At 60.7% G+C, this 20,793-nt stretch overlaps 1 protein-coding gene across 2 annotated transcripts; it reads left to right on the forward strand.

The window, feature by feature from the left end:
• The first annotated feature begins 408 nt into the window (after window positions 1-408).
• On the forward strand, window positions 409-16,914 carry EIF2B2 (eukaryotic translation initiation factor 2B subunit beta). 2 transcript variants are annotated; one of them, XM_029058748.2, is made up of 8 exons: window positions 409-739; window positions 5,421-5,541; window positions 7,081-7,229; window positions 11,691-11,854; window positions 13,155-13,250; window positions 13,673-13,810; window positions 15,897-15,963; window positions 16,469-16,914. In XM_029058748.2, exons 1-8 carry the CDS (start codon window positions 424-426, stop codon window positions 16,624-16,626), a joined length of 1,209 nt encoding a protein of 402 aa, XP_028914581.1. In that variant the 5' UTR covers window positions 409-423; the 3' UTR covers window positions 16,627-16,914. The 2 variants fall into 2 exon arrangements, with proteins under 2 accessions (XP_028914581.1, XP_039767595.1); XM_039911661.1 differs by lacking the exon at window positions 15,897-15,963.
• The last annotated feature ends 3,879 nt before the right edge of the window (window positions 16,915-20,793 follow it).

Raw genomic sequence — 20,793 nt, forward strand, 5'->3', positions numbered from 1 at the left:
CAACATCATTCTCGGGGCCTCAGTGACCTCATCTGGAAAATGGGGATGCAGACCGCGAGCCCCACGGGGGACGACCCGATTCCCCCGTGTCTCCCCCAGCGCCTGGCACGGTGCTCGGCGCATAGGAAGCGCTTAACAGACACCAACATTATTAACATTAATAATAATAATAGTGTTGGTATCTGTGAAGCGCTTCCTATGCGCCGAGCGCTGTTCTAAGCGCTGGGGTAGACACAGGGGAAGCAGGTCGTCCCACGCGGGGCTCACGGTCTTCATCCCCATTTTACAGATGAGGGAACTGAGGCACCGAGAAGTGAAGTGACTTGCCCAATTATTAATAGCATCCTCCTCCCGAGGACGGTTCTTCCCCCAGCCTCCCCGGTCAGTGAGTGCTGGAGGACCGTGACGTAGAGCTGCCCGGCGATGGCGGGGAGGAGGGGTGCCGCTCCATCCCCACTTCCGGTTCTCGGTGGTCGGAGCGGTCCGCGCAGGCGCCGAGGGAGGGAAGGGCGGAAGCGGCGGCGGAAGCGGCGGCGGAAGCGGCGGCGGGCGGCGCCTTCCGCCCGGACGGGCACCACGCCCGCCGCCGGGGAGAAGGGGTCGGAGCCGTCGGAGAGGATGGAGGGCTTCGTGGAGGCGCTGAAGCGGGACTCCGGCCAGCGCGGCTCCGAGGTCATGGCCCGGGAGACGGTGGGGCTGCTCCGCAGGCTCGTCGCCAACGGGCGCTGGGGCAACGCCGGTGAGAGCGGGGGAGGGGGAGAGGACATGCGCGCATGCATGCATGCACGCACGCAAGCATTCATTCAATCATTCATTCGATAGTACTTACTGAGCGCTGACCCTGTGCGGAGCCCTGTGCCGAGCGCTTGGAATGGACAGGTCGGCAGCAGATAGAGACGGTCCCTGCCCCATTCATTCATTCACTCATTCATTCATTCACTCATTCATTCAATAGTACTTACTGAGCGCTGACCCTGTGCGGAGCCCTTTGCCGAGCGCTTGGAATGGACAGTTCGGCAGCAGATAGAGACGGTCCCTGCCCAATTCATTCATTCAATCATTCATTCATTCAATCATTCAGTCAGTCATTCAATCATTCATTCAATAGTACTTACTGAGCGCTGACCCTGTGCGGAGCACTGTGCCGAGCGCTTGGAATGGACAGGTCGGCAGCAGATAGAGACGGTCCCTGCCCAGTTCATTCATTCAATCATTCATTCATTCAATCATTCAGTCAGTCATTCAATCATTCATTCAATAGTACTTACTGAGCGCTGACCCTGTGCGGAGCCCTGTGCCGAGCGCTTGGAATGGACAGTTCGGCAGCAGATAGAGACGGTCCCTGCCCCATTCATTCATTCATTCATTCATTCACTCATTCATTCATTCATTCAATCATTCATTCAATAGTACTTACTGAGCGCTGACCCTGTGCGGAGCCCTGTGCCGAGCGCTTGGAATGGACAGGTCGGCAGCAGATAGAGACGGTCCCTGCCCCATTCATTCATTCATTCAATCATTCATTCATTCAATCATTCATTCACTCATTCATTCAATAGTACTTACTGAGCGCTGACCCTGTGCGGAGCACTGTGCCGAGCGCTTGGAATGGACAGGTCGGCAGCAGATAGAGACGGTCCCTGCCCAATTCATTCATTCAATCATTCATTCATTCAATCATTCAGTCAGTCATTCACTCATTCATTCAATCATTCGTTCAATAGTACTTACTGAGCGCTGACCCTGTGCGGAGCCCTGTGCCGAGCGCTTGGAATGGACAGTTCGGCAGCAGATAGAGACGGTCCCTGCCCAATTCATTCATTCAATCATTCATTCATTCAATCATTCAGTCAGTCATTCAATCATTCATTCAATAGTACTTACTGAGCGCTGACCCTGTGCGGAGCCCTGTGCCGAGCGCTTGGAATGGACAGGTCGGCAGCAGATAGAGACGGTCCCCTGCCCCATTCATTCATTCATTCATTCATTCACTCATTCATTCATTCATTCAATCATTCATTCAATAGTACTTACTGAGCGCTGACCCTGTGCGGAGCCCTGTGCCGAGCGCTTGGAATGGACAGGTCGGCAGCAGATAGAGACGGTCCCTGCCCCATTCATTCATTCAATCATTCATTCAATCATTCAGTCAGTCATTCAATCATTCATTCAATAGTACTTACTGAGCGCTGACCCTGTGCGGAGCCCTGTGCCGAGCGCTTGGAATGGACAGGTCGGCAGCAGATAGAGACGGTCCCTGCCCCATTCATTCATTCATTCATTCATTCACTCATTCATTCATTCATTCAATCATTCATTCAATAGTACTTACTGAGCGCTGACCCTGTGCGGAGCCCTGTGCCGAGCGCTTGGAATGGACAGGTCGGCAGCAGATAGAGACGGTCCCTGCCCCATTCATTCATTCAATCATTCATTCATTCAATCATTCAGTCAGTCATTCAATCATTCATTCAATAGTACTTACTGAGCGCTGACCCTGTGCGGAGCACTGTGCCGAGCGCTTGGAATGGACAGTTCGGCAGCAGATAGAGACGGTCCCTGCCCCATTCATTCATTCAATCATTCATTCATTCAATCATTCATTCAATAGTACTTACTGAGCGCTGACCCTGTGCGGAGCACTGTGCCGACCGCTTGGAATGGACAGTTCGGCAACAGATAGAGACGGTCCCTGCCCAATTCATTCATTCAATCATTCATTCATTCAATAGTATGTATTGAGCGCCGACTCTGTGCAGAGCGCTGTGCTAAGCGCTTGGAATGGACAGTTGGGCAACAGAGACAGTCCCTGCCCCATTGATTCATTCATTCAATAGTATTGATTGAGCGCCGACTCTGCGCAGAGCGCTGTGCTAAGCGCTTGGAATGGACAGCTGGGCAACAGGTAGAGACAGGGCCTGCCCAATTCATTCATTCAATCATTCATTCATTCATTCAATAGTATGTATTGAGCGCCGACTCTGCGCAGAGCGCTGTGCTAAGCGCTTGGAATGGACAGCTGGGCAACAGGTAGAGACAGTCCCCGCCCTATTCATTCATTCAATAGTATTTACTGAGCGCCTACTATGTACAGAGCACTGGACTAAGCGCTTGGAATGGACAATTGGGCAACAGATAGAGACAGGCCCTGCCCAATTCATTCATTCAGTCATTCATTCAGTAGTACGTATGGAGCGCCGACTATGTGCGGAGCACTGTACTAAGCGCTTGGAATGAACGGTTTCGGCAACAGAGACGGTCCCTTGCCCATTGATTCATTCATTCAATAGTATTGATTGAGTGCCGACTGTGTGCGGAGCACTGTGCTGAGCGCTTGGAACGGGCGGTTCGGCAACAGATAGAGGCAGTCCCTGCCCAATTCATTCATTCAATCATTCATTCATTCAATAGTATTGATTGAGCGCCGACTACGTGCGGAGCACTGTGCTGAGCGCTTGGAACGGACAGTTCGGCAACAGAGCCAGTCCCTGCCCATTCACTCCTCCAGTAGTATTGATTGAGTGCTGACTGTGTGCAGAGCACTGTGCTAAGCGCTTGGAGTGGGCAGTTGGGCAACAGATAGAGACCGTCCCTGCCCAGTTCATTCATTCATTCAATCATTCACTCATTCAACGGTATTTATTGAGCGCTCACTACGTACAGAGCACTGGACTGAGCGCTTGGAATGGACGGTTCGGCCACAGAGAGAGACAGTCCCGGCCCAACCCGTGCATTCATTCATTCATTCAGTCGTTCATTCATAGTATTTGCTGAGCGCTTACTATGCGCGGAGCACCGGACTAAGCGTTCGGATGGGTTCGAATCCCGGCTCTGCCGCTGAGGCCTCAGTGACCTCGCCTGGAGAATGGGGATGAAGCCTGTGAGCCTCACGTGGGACGACCCGATTCCCCCGCGTCCACCCCAGCGCTTAGCACGGTGCTCGGCACATAGGAAGCGCTTAACAAATACCGACGTTATCGTCGTCGTCCAGTCACGGGCTCGTAGTCTGGAAGCGGGGGGGGGGGAGACAGACAGCGGAAGAGAACAAAACAAGACAGGGAGGCTGGCGTAGAGGTCATCAAGATAAATAGGATCGTAGAGAGAGACACGGGAATCACAGCGGGGTGGGGGGAGAGAAGGAGAGAGGGGGCTGGGGAGGGAAGGGGGAGAGGGAGGAAGAGAGGAGGAGAGAGTAATAATAATAATAATGTTGGTATCAAGCGCTTACTATGTGCAGAGCACTGTTCTAAGCGCTGGGGGAGAGACAGGGGAATCGGAGCGGGGGTTGGGGAGGGAAAGGAGGGGGGAGAGAAGGAGAGAGGGAAGAAGGGGGAGAGGGAGGAAGAGAGGAGGAGAAGGGGCAAGAGAGGGAGGAAGGGGGGATTGGGGAGGGGGGGAGAGGAGAGAGGGGGTTTGGGATGGAGGGAAGGGGGGCGAGGGAGAAGAGGGAGGGATAGAGTAAGGGGGAGAGGGAGGAAGAGAAAAGGAGAGAGGGGGGGGAAGGGAGGGAGGGAACGGGGAGGGGGACAGGGAGGCGGGCAATGAGGGAGGGGGGAAGGAAGAGGGGAGCGGGGAGAGAAGGAAAGAGAGAGGGGAATGATGATGACATTTGTTAAGCGCTTACGACGTGCCGAGCACGGTCCTGAGCGCCGGGATAGATGCGGGGTCCTCTGGTGGTCCCACCTGGGGCTCCCTGGCCTCGTCCCCATTCTGCAGGTGAGGTGGCCGAGGCCCAGGGAAGCGAGGCGACTTGCCCAAAGCCACCCAGCTGACAAGCGGCGGAGTCAGGACTAGAACCCACGACCTCCGGCTCCCGAGGCCGGGCCCTTGCCGCTAAGCCCCGCTGCTTCTCGGGGGGGAGGGAGACGAGAGGGGGGAGAGAAGGGGAGAGGGGGTTGGGGAGGGAGGAAAGGAGGGGGGAGGGAGGAGAGGGAGGAACGAAGGGATGATAATCGTACCGAGAGTCGTGGTGCTGCTTAAGCGCTCACCGCGTCCGAAACACTGTTGTAAGCGCCAGGGTAGAGACAGGGTAATCGCGCTGGACCCGGTCCCCTGTTCCACAAGGGGCCCGTCCCTCGACGAGGGAACCGAGGCCCCAGGAAGTGAGGCGACCCGCCCGACGTCCCGCGGCGGGCGGGGGACGGAGCCGGGATTGGAACCCGCGTCCTCTGACTCCCAAGCCCGGGCTCCTGCCCCTGGGCCGTGGGGAGAGGAAGGGAGGGAGGGACGAAGGAAAGGAGAGAGGGGAGAGGAAGGCGGGGACGGAGTGGACGGCCCCCGGACCGTAAGCCCGTCGCGGGCAGGGAGCGGGTCGGCCCTCTCGGTTGTACCCCTCCCTCCCGAGCGCTCGGCACGGTGCTCCGCGCGGGGTCGGACCCTCCCTCCCGGCCCGGCTCACCCCGCCCCCGTCGCCGTCGCAGGGGAGCTGATGGAGCTGATGAGGAAGGAGGGCCGGAGGATGACAGCCGCCCAGCCCTCGGAGACCACGGTGGGCAACATGGTGCGGAGAGTGCTCAAGATCGTCCGGGAGGAGTACGGCAGGTCGGACCCGGGCCCCGGGGCTCCTCCCTCCTCGGCCGGGGCCGGCGGCGTCTCTCCCCGGCCCGCTGCTCCCCCGGCCGCGTCGGGGCCCGTCGGCGACGTCGCGTGCGTGCGTGTGGACGCGGAGACGGGCGTCGGTCGTAATGGTGGCGATCGCCGTGGTCCGTTGAGCGTTGACCGCGTGCCTGGCGCGCTTGACCGAGCGCCGAGGCGGATGCCGGCAGACGGGGATGGACCCGGTCCCTGTCCCCGTCCCAATCCCCGCTTGACGGATGAGGTGCCCGAGGCCCAGAGGAGGGAGGCGACGCGTCCGGGGTCACCCGGCAGACGGGCGGCGGAGTGGCGATTGGAACCCGGGTCCTTCTGACCCCCGGGCCCGGCCTCTTATCCGTTAGGCCGCGCTGCTTCTCCCGTCTCATTCCGGCCCCGCCCCTCGCCTGCCGTGCGATCCCTTTCGGCAGTCGGTCCTGTCGACTGGGTGCAGGGCGCCGTACTAAAGCGGTCCGAAGGGTACGGCGCGGCGGAACCGGTAGACGCCTCCCCTGTCCTCATTCGGTCGTATTTACGGAGCGGCTACTACGCGCGGGGCGCCGTACTGAGCGCTGGGGAGAGTGCGGTACGAGACAGTAAACACACGTTCCCCTCCCACGGTGAGCTTACGATCTAGAGGGAACTTGCAGTCCCGAGGGGGAGACGGATATTAATGGAAATAAATTCCGGCTACGTACGTGAGTGCTGGGGCGGTGGGGGGGGGGTGTTGAGGGGAGGTGACGGATAAAGGGCGCAGATCCAAGCACGAGGGCGCGCGGAAGGGAGCGGGAGCAGAGGAGAAGAGTCGGGGAAGGCCTCTCGGAGGAGATGGGCCGTTAATGCGGCTCTGCAAGCGGGGAGGGCGGCGGCCTGTCGGATGTGGAGGGGGAAGGGCGTTGCGGGCCAGAAGCGGGACGGGGGCGAGGGAGACGAGGTGGAGACGCGTCTCGTAGGTCGGCGTTAGAGGAGCGAAGGGGCCGGATGGGAGCGGGAAAGCGGGAAGGTGAGGCGGGAGGGCCCGGGCGATGGCTTTAAAGCCGACGGTGGAGAGTTTCTGTTTGATGCGGGGGTGGGAGGTGACCCTGGGCGCGTCACTCGGCGCCTCCGTCGCCTCGTCGAGCACGCGAGCCCCGTGTGGGACAGGGACCGCGTCCAACCCGACTGGCTTGAATCCACACACGGTAAGCGCTTAAGAAAACCACGGGAACAGCGATAAAATGCGGGGGGGGGGAGAAGATCCCCGTCCGGTCGGTCGCCTCTATTGAGCGCTCACCGCCTGCAAAGCGCCGCACTGAGCGCTTGGGAGAGTACGACGTAACCGACACGATCCTGCCCACTACGGGCTCGGGGTCTAGAGGGGGGGGATGCCCGTTCTCCCTCCCTCGGGGTGGGGGGGGGGCGCGGAGACCGGGCCCGGTCGGATCGGAGCCAAGGCTGGCGCCTAGGGCTCGAGGACGTGATGATAATATTAATAATAATAATGATAACGTGTTTTTGGAATCCCGCCAGGCTCCACGGATGCCGTGATGAAAGTGACCAGCAGGAATCCCTTCACAAGCTCCTGACGGCCGGCGGCATGAACGAAGACTTCAGCACGCACCACGCCCCGCTTAGAGCCAACATCATCGAGGCTATCGGCGAGCTGCTCGTCGAGCTGGGTGAGAGTCGCGCCGGACGCCTCCTGGCCAAGTGAGAGCCGGGTCGGCCGCTCCTCGGACGCCCGGCCCGGCTCGGGGGGCCCCCTCCGTCCCCCTTCCCCGTCCGCTCGGCCCGCCGGCGGCAGGTCGCGTCGGTCCGGGGCCGATTCCGGGCGGACGACTGTACCGAGGGCTTCGGCGGGTACGATCTGTCCCTCCGGGGTCAGCAGGGGAGGCGGACGCCTGAATCACGCCAAGGGGTGGCCAGCCTCTTTACTCGCGTCGACGTCCCCCCGCCTCTGGACCGTGAGCCCGTTGTGGGCGGGGGGTCGTCTCTCTCTATTTGCCGGAGTGCTCGGCACGCAGTAAACGATCGGGCGAGCGGACGAACCGATGAAAAGGTACTCACGTCATTGGGCGAGGAGCCGAAGACTCAGCGGGGAGGACTCGGGTGAATGGGTGAGGCAGTGGGGAGGGAAAACGGCTGCGGAGACTGCGAGCCCCTTGTGGGCGGGGAACGCGTCCATCACTCTGTCGTGTCGCACTCTCCCGAGCGTCCAGTACAGCGCACGCGTACCGCGGCCTGACGGAGCTCGGTAAATACCGTCGAGTCGTCGGGGGAGGCGTCCGGGAGGAGGCGTAGCTTCGGAGTGGGACTTCGAAGCTGACGGAGACCCGCGGGTAGGACTGGGGAGGGACGTCGAGGCAGGAGGAGCCGTGGGGAAACGGGAGAAGGCGAACGAAAGGAGACCGGAAGGGAGAGACGCAGCGAGTGGGTGGGTATCGGGCAAAATACGCAGGCCGGGTTAGGGCCGGAGCGAGCGCCTCTTACGTGGGAGGGGGAGAGCCGATCGGGCGCCTCATAGCCGGCGGTGAGGAGTTTCTGCTCGCTGTGGAGATGGGCACCGTAGCGAGCGCTGGTGCAATCCGACGGAGTCGGGAGATGCCCCCCCTGCCCCGGGGCGCTTACGGGCTAGCGGAGGAGAGGCGCTAAAATCGATTCCGAAGGTGCCGAAAGCACAAAATATAAAGGTGCGGACATCGGTGCCCGGGGGGGGGGGGGGGAGGGGGGCGGGTATCCGGGTACTTGGGAGGTACGGGATGCTTAGGGGGTGTCACAGTTTCCCAGGATTGGAAACTCTCCGCCAAGAAGAGTTCCCGCTCCACCGTTGGGGGCGTTGCCCTCGGATGGCATTTTTAGCTTCGGTCGACGCGTTCTTTAAGGGAGAGCGAGAAGTGTGGGGGCTGATCCCCGGTAGAGCCGGTCCAGACACCTGCGGCGGACTCTCCCCTTCGCACTCCGCATCCTCGGGCCCCGTCACGGCGCGGAGGGACGGTCGCTCGGCCGATCGATCCGTGGTGTTTGCCGAGCGCTTCTGGGAGGGTCCAGGTGGTTGACGCGTCGACGGTCTAGAGCGGCAGCGAGGGGGTCGGGAACAGGTCGAGAACGGAGGAGCTGACGGGATGCGACGCGGGGAGAGAGAGAGAGAGGTTTAGATGATGCTGCTGATGGTGTCCGTTAAGCGCCTGATACGTGCCAGGCGCTGTACTAAGCGGGGGTGGGACGGCAGCAGATGGGGGTCGGACACGGTCCCCGTCCCTCGCGGGGCCCCCGGTCTCCGTCGCCGTCTTACGGGTGAGGCCACCGGGGCCCAGAGACGCGAAGCGACCCGCCCGAGGTGACGCAGCAGACGAGGGGCGGACTCCCGGGCCCCGGCTCCGCCACCGTGCCGGTCGGCCGACGCCTGGGTAGCCGTGACCCGGAGGGCTGCCCGGGGGAAGAGGTCAAAGCCCCGGGTTTAGGAAAGGGGAGCTGGGCGTCGTCGGGGGCGGGTCGGCCTCTTGGGCCCGGAGACGTCCCGTGGTAGGCACGCGTCTAGAAGATGAGATGACCGTGAGGTCTTTGAAGGCAGAGAGCATCCGTCTTGCCTCCGTCGAACTCTCGACGGGACCGCGGGTGGTGATTATTGAGCGCCGACGCGGTGCGGGGTTCGACAGAGTCCGGAGCCGCGGTCCCTCCCTTCGAGGAACCCACAGGCCAGCGTGGGAATGAGATGTTAAACTAAATTACAGGTTAGGGAAGCAGCAGAGTAAAAGGGTTTGTACATCAAGCGCTGCTGGGAGCGGGGCGTAAGGACCTAGGGGCTTAGGGGGAGCAGACTCGGGGGCCTGGCGGGGAGGGAGAAGAGGTCGGAGAGTTCAGGGAAGGCTTCACGAAGGAGGTGTGATTGTAGTCGGGCTGGGAAGGTGGGAGCGAGCTGGACTTTCTGAGGCGAAGGAGGATAAGCGGCGAGAGCTGGCGGAAAGAGCTCGGGGCCTGGGTCCTAATCCCAGCTCTCTAATTTGCCCGCTCCGTGACCTCGGACAAGTCACTTCTCCTCAGTCGCCCTCGTCTGCGAAACGACGAGACCGTGAGCTCCACGGGGGACAGGGACCGCGTCCAACCCCATCGTCTCGTATCTACTCCAACGCTTCAGTAATAGTAATGAGGATACTGATAATGGGGGTACCTGTTAAGCGCTCACTCCCTGCCGAGCGCTGTTCTGAGCGCTGGGGGAGATACGAGGCGATCAGGTTGTCCCACGTGGGGCGTTTTGTTAAAAGAAGACTCCCGCAGGGCGCGAGCGAAGATCCGACGGCAAAGGATGAGAGCGGGGCCCGTCGAGCGGAGGTATTTGAGGAGCGAAGCGTGGGCTGAGTCGCGGGGGCGGCGAGCGAAGGTAGGTGGGAGGGAGCTGACGGAGGGCCTTAAGGACGAGGGCGAGGAGCTTCTGGCGGCTGCCTGAATCGTTTCTCCGAACGATCGTTTTGCCCCCGTCTCCCCACCCCTCAAAAACCTCCGGTGGTGGTCCGTACGTCTTGCCGAAGGGGTGAGGGACGGACGGGGAAAGGGGAGAGGCCGGAGGTCAGGGAGGAGGCCGACGCCGTCGTGGAGACGGGACTCGGGACGGGGGCTTTTCGGACGGTGGGGTTACCGAAGGATTCGCGAGGACAGGACCGGGACCGTCCGGGGACCGGTTTAATAGGTTGCTTGAAGGGGAGCGATGAGTCAGGGATAATGCTAAGGTCGGGGGCCCGTGACCCCGGGTCGGCGGCGTCAACGGTAGAGAGAGCGTCGGGACGAGGTGAGGGCGTGGGAGGGAAGGTGGGGAGTCCTGTGTCGGACGCGTTCGGTCAGAGGGGTTGGCGAGAGATCCGGGTAGGGAGGCCCGAAGCCGGGAGGACCCGTGAAACTAACGAGGAGGAGAGACGTGGTGGCGGGAGATGTAGATTTGGGAATCATCCCCGGAGGGACGGGAGTCGGAGCCGGGGGGGGGGGCGGAGCGGTGAGTTCTCCGAGGGAGTGGGTGTAGGGGGAGGACTCGTTCAGTCGTATTTATCGAGCGCTTACTGTGCGCAGAGCACCGTCTAAGCGCTTGGAAAGTACAATTTGGCAACAGACAGAGACCGTCCCTACCCAACGACGGGCTCTCAGTCTAGAAGAAGGGAGACGGACAACAAAACGAAACGAAACAAGCGGGCGGCGGTAGCGTCGAAATGAATAAATAGAATTATAGCTCCCTACACGCCATTAATAAAATAGAAAAATAAATACGTACATCTATACGCAAGCGCTGCGGGGCGGGGGGCGGGTAGAGCAGAAGGAGGGAGTCGGGGCGATGGGGAGGGGAGGAGGAACAGAGGAAAGGGGGGCCGGAGCCCCCGGGGGGGCTTGGAAGAGGGGAAGAGAGAGAGCCTGGCGGAGGTGAGGAGGGAGGGCGTTCCGGGTCAGAGGTGGGACGTGGGCCGGGGGCCGACGGCGGGACGGGCGAGAACGAGGCCCAGTGAGGAGCGGAGCGTGCGGGGTGGGCCGCACAAGGAGAGAAGGGAGGTGAGGTGGGAGGGGGCGAGGGGGTGGACGGCTCTGAAGCCAAGAGTGAGGGGTTTTGGCTCGATAGGAAGGTGGATAGGCAACCCCTGGAGATTCCCGAGGCAGGAGGGTGACATGCCCAGAGCACTTCTGCAGAAAGATAGTCCGGGCAGCAGAGAGAAGTGTAGACTGAAGTGGGGAGAGACAGGAGGTCAGGAGATTGGGGGATCCGGGATTGAACTCTGAGGGACACCCCCCCCCCCCCAGAAAGAGATCGCGGAGGGAGACCACGCCTCGTTCATATTTCCGGGTAGAGGAACTGGCCCGCGGGGTCGGAGGCGACTGAGGCGGGTGCGAGGATTAGGGAGGAAAGGGGTCGGTTACCCGCGGAGAGGAGGTCGTCGCCGGGGACTCTCGGAGAGGGCGGTTCCGAGGGAGGGGAGTCGGGGGCCGGAGGCCGGATCGCGGGGGGTCGGGGAGGGGAAGCGGAGGCGGCGGGCGGCGGCGAGTCGCTCGGCGAAGCGCCTGGCGGTAGACGCTCGGCCGCCGGCATCGGGCGAGCCCCGGCCTAGAGAGCCTCGGCCCGGGGGGGCGGGGGGGCTCGGCCCTTCAGCCCCGCGTCCCGCCTGCAGAGGGGACGACGGAGAACATCGCCGCGCAGGCCCTGGAGCACATCCACTCCAACGAGGTCATCATGACCATCGGCTACTCCCGCACCGTGGAGGCCTTCCTTAAGGAGGCGGCCCGCAAGCGGAAGTTCCACGTCATCGTCGCGGAGTGCGCCCCTTTCTGCCAGGTGGGAGCCGGCGGGCCGCCGGCCACGGGCGTGGGATCCGGCGGGGTCGGGGGGTTGCGTGACTCACCGGGCCGGAGCGGGGAGGTGGACGCGGGCTCGTCGTCCGGGGGGGGGGGGGGGGGGGGGGCGGGGTGTGAAGGGGAAGCGGCCCGGCCTAGTGGATAGAGCCCGGGCCTCGGAGTCGGAAGGACCCGAGTTCCCATCCCGGCCCAGCCGGGTGACCGAGTCACTTCACTTCCCCTGGGCCTCGGCGACTCCGTCCGTCGAGTGATAAGAAGGATTATCGTCTCTGTTAAGCGCTTACTACGTGCCAAGCGCTGTTCTAAGCGCCGGGGCAGCTACAGGGCGACGGGGTCGTCCCGCGTGGGGCTCACGGTCTTCACCCCCGTTAGCAGCAGTGGCAGTATTATTACCGTCTGCTGTGGGACCTTGGGCAGGTCACCTCACTTCTCGGGGCCTCAGTTCCCTCACTGTAAAATAGGGATGAAGACGGGAAGCCCCACGTGGGCCAGGGAGCGTGTCCAGCCCCGATTACCCGGAAGCGAACCGAGCCGTGGCCGACTCGCTCCAACGCACGGCCCGAAGGGACGATTCGAGTTCCCGGATCCGCTGCTGAGGAGCCGGACGCTCCTCGGCGGGTCGCTCTGCGACCGCCTCCGGACGGCACAGGTGGAGAGTTCGGCTCTCCGCTCCCCCCGGGCGGGGCCCGCTCGGCCGCTGGGAGGGTTTCACGTCGGGAAAAGCAGCCGCGTGAATCCGAGGCCCCGCCGGGCTCCGGTCTGGAGCCGGGCCCGAGCCGGCCGGGCCGGATCTCGGCTTTCTCCCGGCGCGCCGCTTTGACGTCGCTTCCCCCGAGCGCCGGCTCCGCGCCCGGACCGCCAGCCGCCGAGTCGTAGCGGTGGTGTTTACTAACCGCCTGCTCCGGGCAGGGCACCGTACTGAGCGCTGGGGGAGAAGAAATAGGTGAGAATTAGACAACCGGCCGGGGCCCTCGGGGGGCTTCCGGTCTTAGGAGGGCTTTGGCGACAGACCTGATTGGAAAAAATGGAGTCGCATCAGCAGGACGAGAAAAGGAGAGAGAACGGGGGCGGCGAGAGGGCGAACAGGCGCCGAGAAGCCCGGCCACCCCCAAGTCTTCGCCGACTAAAATTCGTGGGGGGGCCCCGGCCTGCCGACGGGTTCGTTCCCGGGCGGCTCCACGCGGGGCGGGAGCTTTGGGGGGGAGAGGTGGAGCATCTAGTCGGGTGAGGCCCGGAGCCGGCCTTGGATCCCCTCTCCCGTCGGCTTCCCTCCGTGGCAGGGTCACGAAATGGCCGTCAATTTAGCCAAAGTGAACATCGAGACCACGGTCATGACGGATGCTGCCATCTTTGCCGTCATGTCGCGGGTCAATAAGGTGGGTGCGCCGAGACCCCGGAGACCGCCTTTCTCTCCGTCCCCGCTCCCGTTTCCTCCCTTGGGGACCGTGCCTACTCCCCGGGGCCAGCCGGGGGCGTGACGGGGAGGTTATGCCCGACGAGCTGGCCGAGGGTGGCGTCGGATGGAGGGGGGGAGTGGGTGGTGAGGGTGGAAGGATCCCCCCGGTGTGGGAAGCGGGACCGACCCGGGGGTAACCCGCCCTCCCTACCCTGCGTTCCGACGCTCTCGCCCGTCCCGGCATCGGTCTCGTGTCCCGAGATGCCGAAGTCACCTCTTCGGCGACGGCGGGGACCCTCTCTTTCCTTCTCCCGGAGCCCCCTAGGCCCCTTGGCCAGGCCGGCCGCTCCTCTTAGGCCCCCGGCAGCCCGGCCAGCTCACGTTGCCCTTTCCGCCCTCCAGGTGATCATCGGCACCAAGACCATCCTGGCCAACGGGGCCCTGAGAGCGGTGACGGGGACTCACACTTTGGCCCTGGCCGCCAAGCATCACTCCACCCCCCTGATCGTCTGCGCTCCCATGTTCAAGCTTTCTCCCCAGGTGGGTCGGTGGTCGGAAGGTAAAGAACCCTCATTCGGGGGCTGCCCTCTTGCTCGGGCCCCTCCGTAGCCACCAAGGAGATGTGCTGATGGGGAGAAGTGGGGAAGCAAGTGAAGAGAGAGGCTGGGAGGAATCTCGCTCTCTCCCTCTCTCTCACACTCTCCTCTCCTCCTGCCCTCCTCTCTCTCCCCTCTCTGTCTCTCCCTCCACTTTCCCTCTCTTCTCTTCTCTCCCTCCCTCCTCTTCTCTCTCACACTCTCCTCTCCTCCTGCCCTCCTCTCTCTCCCCTCTCTGTCTCTCCCTCTCTTCTCTCCCTCCCTCCTCTTCTCTCTCACACTCTCCTCTCCTTCCCCTCCTTCCCTCCCTCCTCTCTCTCCCCTCTCTGTCTCCCCCTCCACTTTCCTTCTCTTCTCTTCTCTCCCTCCCTCCTCTGTTCTCTTCCTCCCTCCTCTCTTTCCCTCTCTCCCTCCTCTCTCTCCCTCCTTCCTTCTTCCTCCTCTCTCTCCCCTCTCTCTCCCTCCTTCCTTCTTCCTCCTCTCTCTCCCCTCTCTCTCTCCCCTTCCACTTTCCCTCTCTTCTCTTCTCTCCCTCCCTCCTCTTCTCTCTCACACTCTCCTCTCCTTCCCTCCTTCCTTCCTCTCTCTCCCCTCTCTGTCTCTCCCTCCACTTTCCTTCTCTTCTCTTCTCTCCCTCCCTCCTCTGTTCTCTTCCTCCCTCCTCTCTTTCCCTCTCTCCCTCCTCTCTCTCCCTCCTTCCTTCTTCCTCCTCTCTCTCCCCTCTCTCTCTCTCCTTCCACTTTCCCTCTCTTCTCTTCTCTCCCTCCCTCCTCTTCTCTCTCACACTCTCCTCTCCTTCCCTCCTTCCCTCCTCTCTCTCCCCTCTCTGTCTCTCCCTCCACTTTCCTTCTCTTCTCTTCTCTCCCTCCCTCCTCTGTTCTCTTCCTCCCTCCTCTCTTTCCCTCTCTCCCTCCTCTCTCTCCCTCCTTCCTTCTTCCTCCTCTCTCTCCCCTCTCTCTCTCTCCTTCCACTTTCCCTCTCTTCTCTTCTCTCCCTCCCTCCTCTTCTCTCTCACACTCTCCTCTCCTTCCCTCCTTCCTTCCTCTCTCTCCCCTGTCTCTCCCTCCACTTTCCTTCTCTTCTCTTCTCTCCCTCCCTCCTCTGTTCTCTTCCTCCCTCCTCTCTTTCCCTCTCTCCCTCCTCTCTCTCCCTCCTTCCTTCTTCCTCCTCTCTCTCCCCTCTCTCTCCCTCCTTCCTTCTTCCTCCTCTCTCTCCCCTCTCTCTCTCTCCTTCCACTTTCCCTCTCTTCTCTTCTCTCCCTCCCTCCTCTTCTCTCTCACACTCTCCTCTCCTTCCCTCCTTCCTTCCTCTCTCTCCCCTCTCTGTCTCTCCCTCCACTTTCCTTCTCTTCTCTTCTCTCCCTCCCTCCTCTGTTCTCTTCCTCCCTCCTCTCTTTCCCTCTCTCCCTCCTTCCTTCTTCCTCCTCTCTCTTCTCCCTCCCTCCCTCATGTCTCCTCTCCCTCCCTCCTCTCTCCTCTCCCTCCCTCCTCTCTCCTCTCCCTCCATCTCGCCTCTCTCCTCTTCCTCCCTCCTCTTCTCCTCTCTTCCTCCCTCCTCTTTTTCTCTCTCCTTCCTCTTTCCTCTCCTTACCTCGTCTCTCTCCCCTCTCTCTCTCCCTCCTCTGTCTCCTCCCTCCTCTCCTCCCCTTTTTTCTCTCCCCTCTTCTCTCCTCTCCCTCCTTCCTATTTTCTCTCTCCTCTCTCTCTTCTCTCTCTCTCCTTTGAGTAGAGGAACCTCAGCTTCCTTGAACCCAGTCTCTGTCCACCGCTGCCCGCTGGGCTTTCCTCGTAACCCTGGGTGGCAACACCCTTGACTCTTTCTATAGACAATCCACCATAAACTCCTGCCCTCAATATGAGCCCCACACAAATGGAAATAAGGGCCAGACAGACATTTGATACATGAGGGTGCTGACATACACGAGGAATGGCGAAATGCTTCACTAAAACACCAGGTGAAGCCACCGGCGGGGAGAAGGGGTCGCCCAACACCAAGGCCCGGCCGAGCTCACTTAACTCTCCCTTTTGTAGTTCCCTAACGAAGAGGATTCATTTCACAAGTTTGTGTCCCCCGAGGAAGTCCTGCCTTTCACAGAGGGTACGCTATTCCGTGGTGGGAGGGCTCGTGCCTGATAGAAGGAAAGGAATGGGTTGCGGTTAGTAACCTATTAAAGACAGCTTTAAGTTTGATGTGCCTACCTGCATTTGGAGGTCATTCCCTGTAGCAGGTGGAGGAAAGGGTTTCTTTTTGGGGGGATGGTTTGATTTTATTTTTTTGCATTGTACTCGTTAAGCGCTTATCACGTGCCAGGCGCTGTACTGAGCAGGGGGGTGAGTACCAGTCGGACGCAGTCTCTGGCCCCTACTGGGGCTCGCGGGCTTAATCCCCATTTGACAGATGAGGGAACCGAGACCCGGAGAAGCGGAAGCGACTTGCCCAGGGTCGCCCAGCGGACAGGTGGCGGGGCCGGGATCAGAACCCACATCTTTCACCTCCCAGCGCTCACTGTGTGCAGATCGCTGTGCCGAGCGCTTGGGTCGTGTGGGTATGGGCCCGGAGGGGCGACCAGCCGGGCTCATTTTCACCGGCCGTTCTCTTCCAGGGGTCATTCTGGAGAAGGTCAGCGTTCACTGCCCCGTGTTTGATTACGTCCCCCCGGAGCTCATCACCCTCTTCATCTCCAACATCGGTGGGAACGCCCCTTCCTACATCTACCGCCTCATGAGCGAGCTCTACCACCCGGACGATCACGTGCTCTGATGGCTTTGGGCCGCCCGACGGAAGGGGCTCGGGACCGCCGGGGCGGCCGGGAGGTTTCGGAACCGCCCGAGGACCCACCCCGAGGAGACCCGGGACCGGCGGGACTTCACCGAGCGAGGGAGGAGGACCCCCTCTGTTCCGCTTCTGGAGGGGAACGGAAATCGTCTGGTTCGCTGTGGCGTCAGAGACAGAACCCTGAATCCCTCCGCGTGGCAGTGAGCCTTAGCTAGGAATGCCGTCGGCCGCACCTCCTCCCAGGCCGGGCCAATAAAAGTTGCTTTAATGGGCTCCTCTGTTCCCGCGTTTACCGACCCGGTGAGGAAGGGCGCCCCGGTTACCGCACGTGGACAGCCACGCCCGGTGTAGGACTGTAAATCCGAAATAACAGATGCTATACTAAACGCTTAGGGGGGGACGGGGAGCCGGGGGAAGGACCGATCCTGTTTTTGAGAAGGATTGAAAACCTACCTCCGGTGGCGGGTTTGGGGAGACGAACGGACCCGCGTCCTCACTGTGAGGTTGTGGCTGGAGGGAGAAGAGAATGAGGCCAAGTCCGAAAAACCGTCCTTAGAAACGAGGTGATTCTGGTGAACTCGGGGCCTTGGGTTACTACGGATTCTTCCGAAGTCATTCACGGGGTTAGAACGGGGGGTTCGTCATTGCTTGGTGCGGTTTAGCACTTAGCTTCTCATCCCGAAGCGGCACGTTGTTTTGGGCTATAAGCAGGAAAATGCCGACCCCGTGACCGTGTCTAATGGCTGTGTTTGGTAGGAGATACTCGGGTCCGACAGAGCCCCCGAGCCGCACGGCGTTCACCGTTTACGACGGGGAAGGAGGAGAGAGAAGAAATGTGTTCCCGTTTTACAGATCAGGAAACAAGAGGCACAAGGGAGTTGCGACTCGCCCAGCGGCGACCCAGTCGGAACCCGGCTCCGCCACTTGTCTGCTGTGTGAGCGTGGGCGAGTCGCTTCGCTTCCCCGGGCCTCAGCTCCCTCGTCTGTCAAATGGTGATGAAGACCGTGAGCTACGCGGGACGGGGACTGTGTCCAACCCGACCTGCTCGTATCCACCCCAGCGCTTAGGAGAGTGTCTGGCACATAGTAAGCGCCGATTATGGTCATTGGTTAGAATTACACTTACTAACTAGTGTAAGTGTCTCCCGATCCCGGTTGTGACGCCGGCGGTAGCAAAAGTTTGAAGAAGAGAACTTGGGGTGGGAGTCGAGGCCTGGGGCAGTGTGGGGGTGTTGAGTTGGGAGTTCAGAAATGGGTAGCAGAAAAGAGCCGGACTAGGGGAGGGACTAATCGTGTCGTTTCCCCCTCTTTCAGTTGTATTTTTGAGAGCTTGCTGCGTGCAGAGCACCGTTTTAAGCACGCGGGAGAGGACAACAGAACAATAAAGGGACACGTTCCCTGCCCGCAACGGGCCGACGGTCTGGATGCGGGCCGACAGACGTTAATTACTGGGAATACTCAGTCATCGCATGGGGATGGGTTCTGGAAAGAAACGTGATTCCATACCAGTCGACGGCCGACGGGCCCCACGGTCCCGTCACGTCTCCAAAAGGAATGTGATCCCATTTCAAAAGGGGGGGGGGGGGGGGGCGCTTTTCACGGAACCAAACTGCGATCCCGTTTACCGGCGAAACACGCAAGGCAAAAACGTTACTCAGATGCCCACAAGTATTTCTTTCCAGGCGAAAGGAGGAAACGAAACAGCCCCGAAAGAGATCTAAATGTTTACGGGAAGGTCGCTTTTAATTAAGGACAGTGAGGACATGGCAAGATGTTCAGTCCCCAGACAGCCCGTGAGATCCCGGAGCGAGCCAAGACGACGAGGCGGGCTTGCGCTTGTCCTCCTGGGTGGCTCCGCCTCAGTTTCCGTGGCGGAGTAGATAGACCCATCACTTGGAGTGGTGGGAAATAGTAATTTCTGTGTGCGCGGTATTGGTCAACGACTCACTGTGCGCCGATAGCGTACTGGGTAGGTCTAAGCTAGTCAGGTTGGACACGGTCCCTGTCCCACGTGGGGCTCACAGTCTTTCCCCCCCTCCTACAGATGAGGAAACCGAGGCCCAGAAAAGTGAAGCGACTTGCCGAGGTCACACAGCAGACAAGGGGTGGGGCCGGGGTTAGAACCCGGGTCTTCCCGACTCCCGGGCCCGTGTTCTATCCGCTAGGCCACGCGGCTTCTCACCGTGCCGGACTGCAGAGCATCGCGTGGGCCGACTGCTTTAGTAAAGCGTCGCGAGGCCTGACGGGAAAGATCTCCTTCCCGCCCGCCGTTGATGCAGTGATGATCAGCCACCCCGAGTGGATGCGGTCGAACCATTTGGAAAAATACTAATGATGGTGGTATTCGTTAAGCGTTGACCGTGTGCCAAGCACGGTTCTAAACGCTGGGGGTGATACAAGGTAATCAGGTTGTCCCACGGGGGGCTCACGCTCTTCCTCCCCGTTTTACCGATGAGGCAACCGAGGTACAGAGAAGTGACCCGCCCGAAGCCGCGCAGCTGACGAGGGGCGGGGCCGGGATTAGAACCCGTGACCTCCGACTCCCAAGCCGGGGTTCTTTCCGCTGAGTCACGCTGCGTCTCTGGAAACGCCATCTCCGAGCGTCTCCGCTCGGCGCGATTCTTTCGCTCGCCCACCGGCTGTTCGACGCCTCCGGTTGTACGAGGGCCAAATGGTTATTAATTCTAAAAATGAGCTGGGAGAGGTCTGACGTGTCAGTTGCCTTCACCGACACTCCACCAAATGGGGAGCAGCTTCCCGGATGCCGGTTACCGATCCCCAGGGCCGGGAAACGGGAACGTCCGGGTGACTCCCGCCCTCGACCCCTCGGATGGAGGACGACGCGGAGACAGGTGTCATTTGCGAAGGAAGAAAACGCAGTGAGGGGGGATTCCCGGGACCTCCCGATTCTTTGCGGCCCGGGCCTGGGAGTCAGCGGGTCACGGGTGCTAATCCTGGCTCTGCCCCTAGTCTGCTGTGTGACCACGGGCAAGTCATTTCTCTGGGCCTCAGTTACCTCAACTGTAAAACGAGACTGTGAGCCCCCAGGAGGGGCAGGGACTGCGTCCAACCTGATTTGCTTGTATAATAATGTTGGTGTCTGTTAAGCGCTCAGTACGTGCAGAGCACCGTCCTAAGCGCTGGGGGAGATACGGGGTCATCAGATCGTCCCAACGTGAGGCTCCCAGTCTTCATCCCCGTCTTCCAGAGGAGGGAACCGAGGCACCGAGAAGTGAAGTGACTCGCCCGCAGTCACGCGGCTGACAAGTGGCTGAGGTGGGATTCGAACCCGTGACCTCGGACTCCCAAGCCCGGGCTCTTTCCACTAAGCCACGCTGCTTCTTCTCGTCTCCACCCCAGCGCTTAGTAGAGTGCCTGGCGCATAGTAGTCGCTTAACAAATGGTTTTCGTATTATTTTTAGACTGGGAGCCCTGGAGAAGCAGCGTGGCTCAGCGGAAAGAGCCCGGGCTTCGGAGTCGGGCGTCACGAGTGCGAATCCCAGCTCCGCCACTTGTCGGCTGGGTGACTGTGGGCGAGTCGCTTCGCTTCTCGGCGCCGCTGTACAATGGGGATCAAGACCGCGAGCCCCACGTGGGACAACTGATTCCCCTGCGTCTCCCCCAGCGCTTAGAACGGTGCTCGGCACGTAGTAAGCGCTTAACAAATACCGACATTATTATTATCCGGGACAGGACTAGGAGCTGATGGGAACGATTGGGGATTTTACTAATCGAGGTATTTAAGCCCTCTAGTCTGTAGGCTCGTTGCGGGCGAGGAATGCGTCTATCGTGTCGTACTGTCCCAAGTGCTTAGCGCTGAGTTTCCCACACGGTGAGCGCTCAGTAAATACGATTACAGTGCCTCGATCTCGCCGCCGACCCCTGACCCGCGTCCTGCCCCTCCCTCCTCAAATGCGACAGTGACTCTCCCCCCGCCCCCCCCGGTTCAAAATCTGTTTCGAAGGCCTGTCCCTAGCTGTCATTTGTTATTCCTGTTAATGTCTGTCTCCCCCCTAGGCCCTGAGCTCGTCGTGGGCAGGAAATGTGTCCTACTAAAGCCATCTCTCCGCTTCAAAATTCAATTTATCTGTACTGATGCCTGTTCACTTGTTTTGACGTCTGACTCCCCGCCCCGGGTCTAGACCGTAAGCC

This window comes from Ornithorhynchus anatinus, chromosome 1 (assembly GCF_004115215.2).
Source record: "Ornithorhynchus anatinus isolate Pmale09 chromosome 1, mOrnAna1.pri.v4, whole genome shotgun sequence".
Taxonomy (NCBI): domain Eukaryota; kingdom Metazoa; phylum Chordata; class Mammalia; order Monotremata; family Ornithorhynchidae; genus Ornithorhynchus; species Ornithorhynchus anatinus.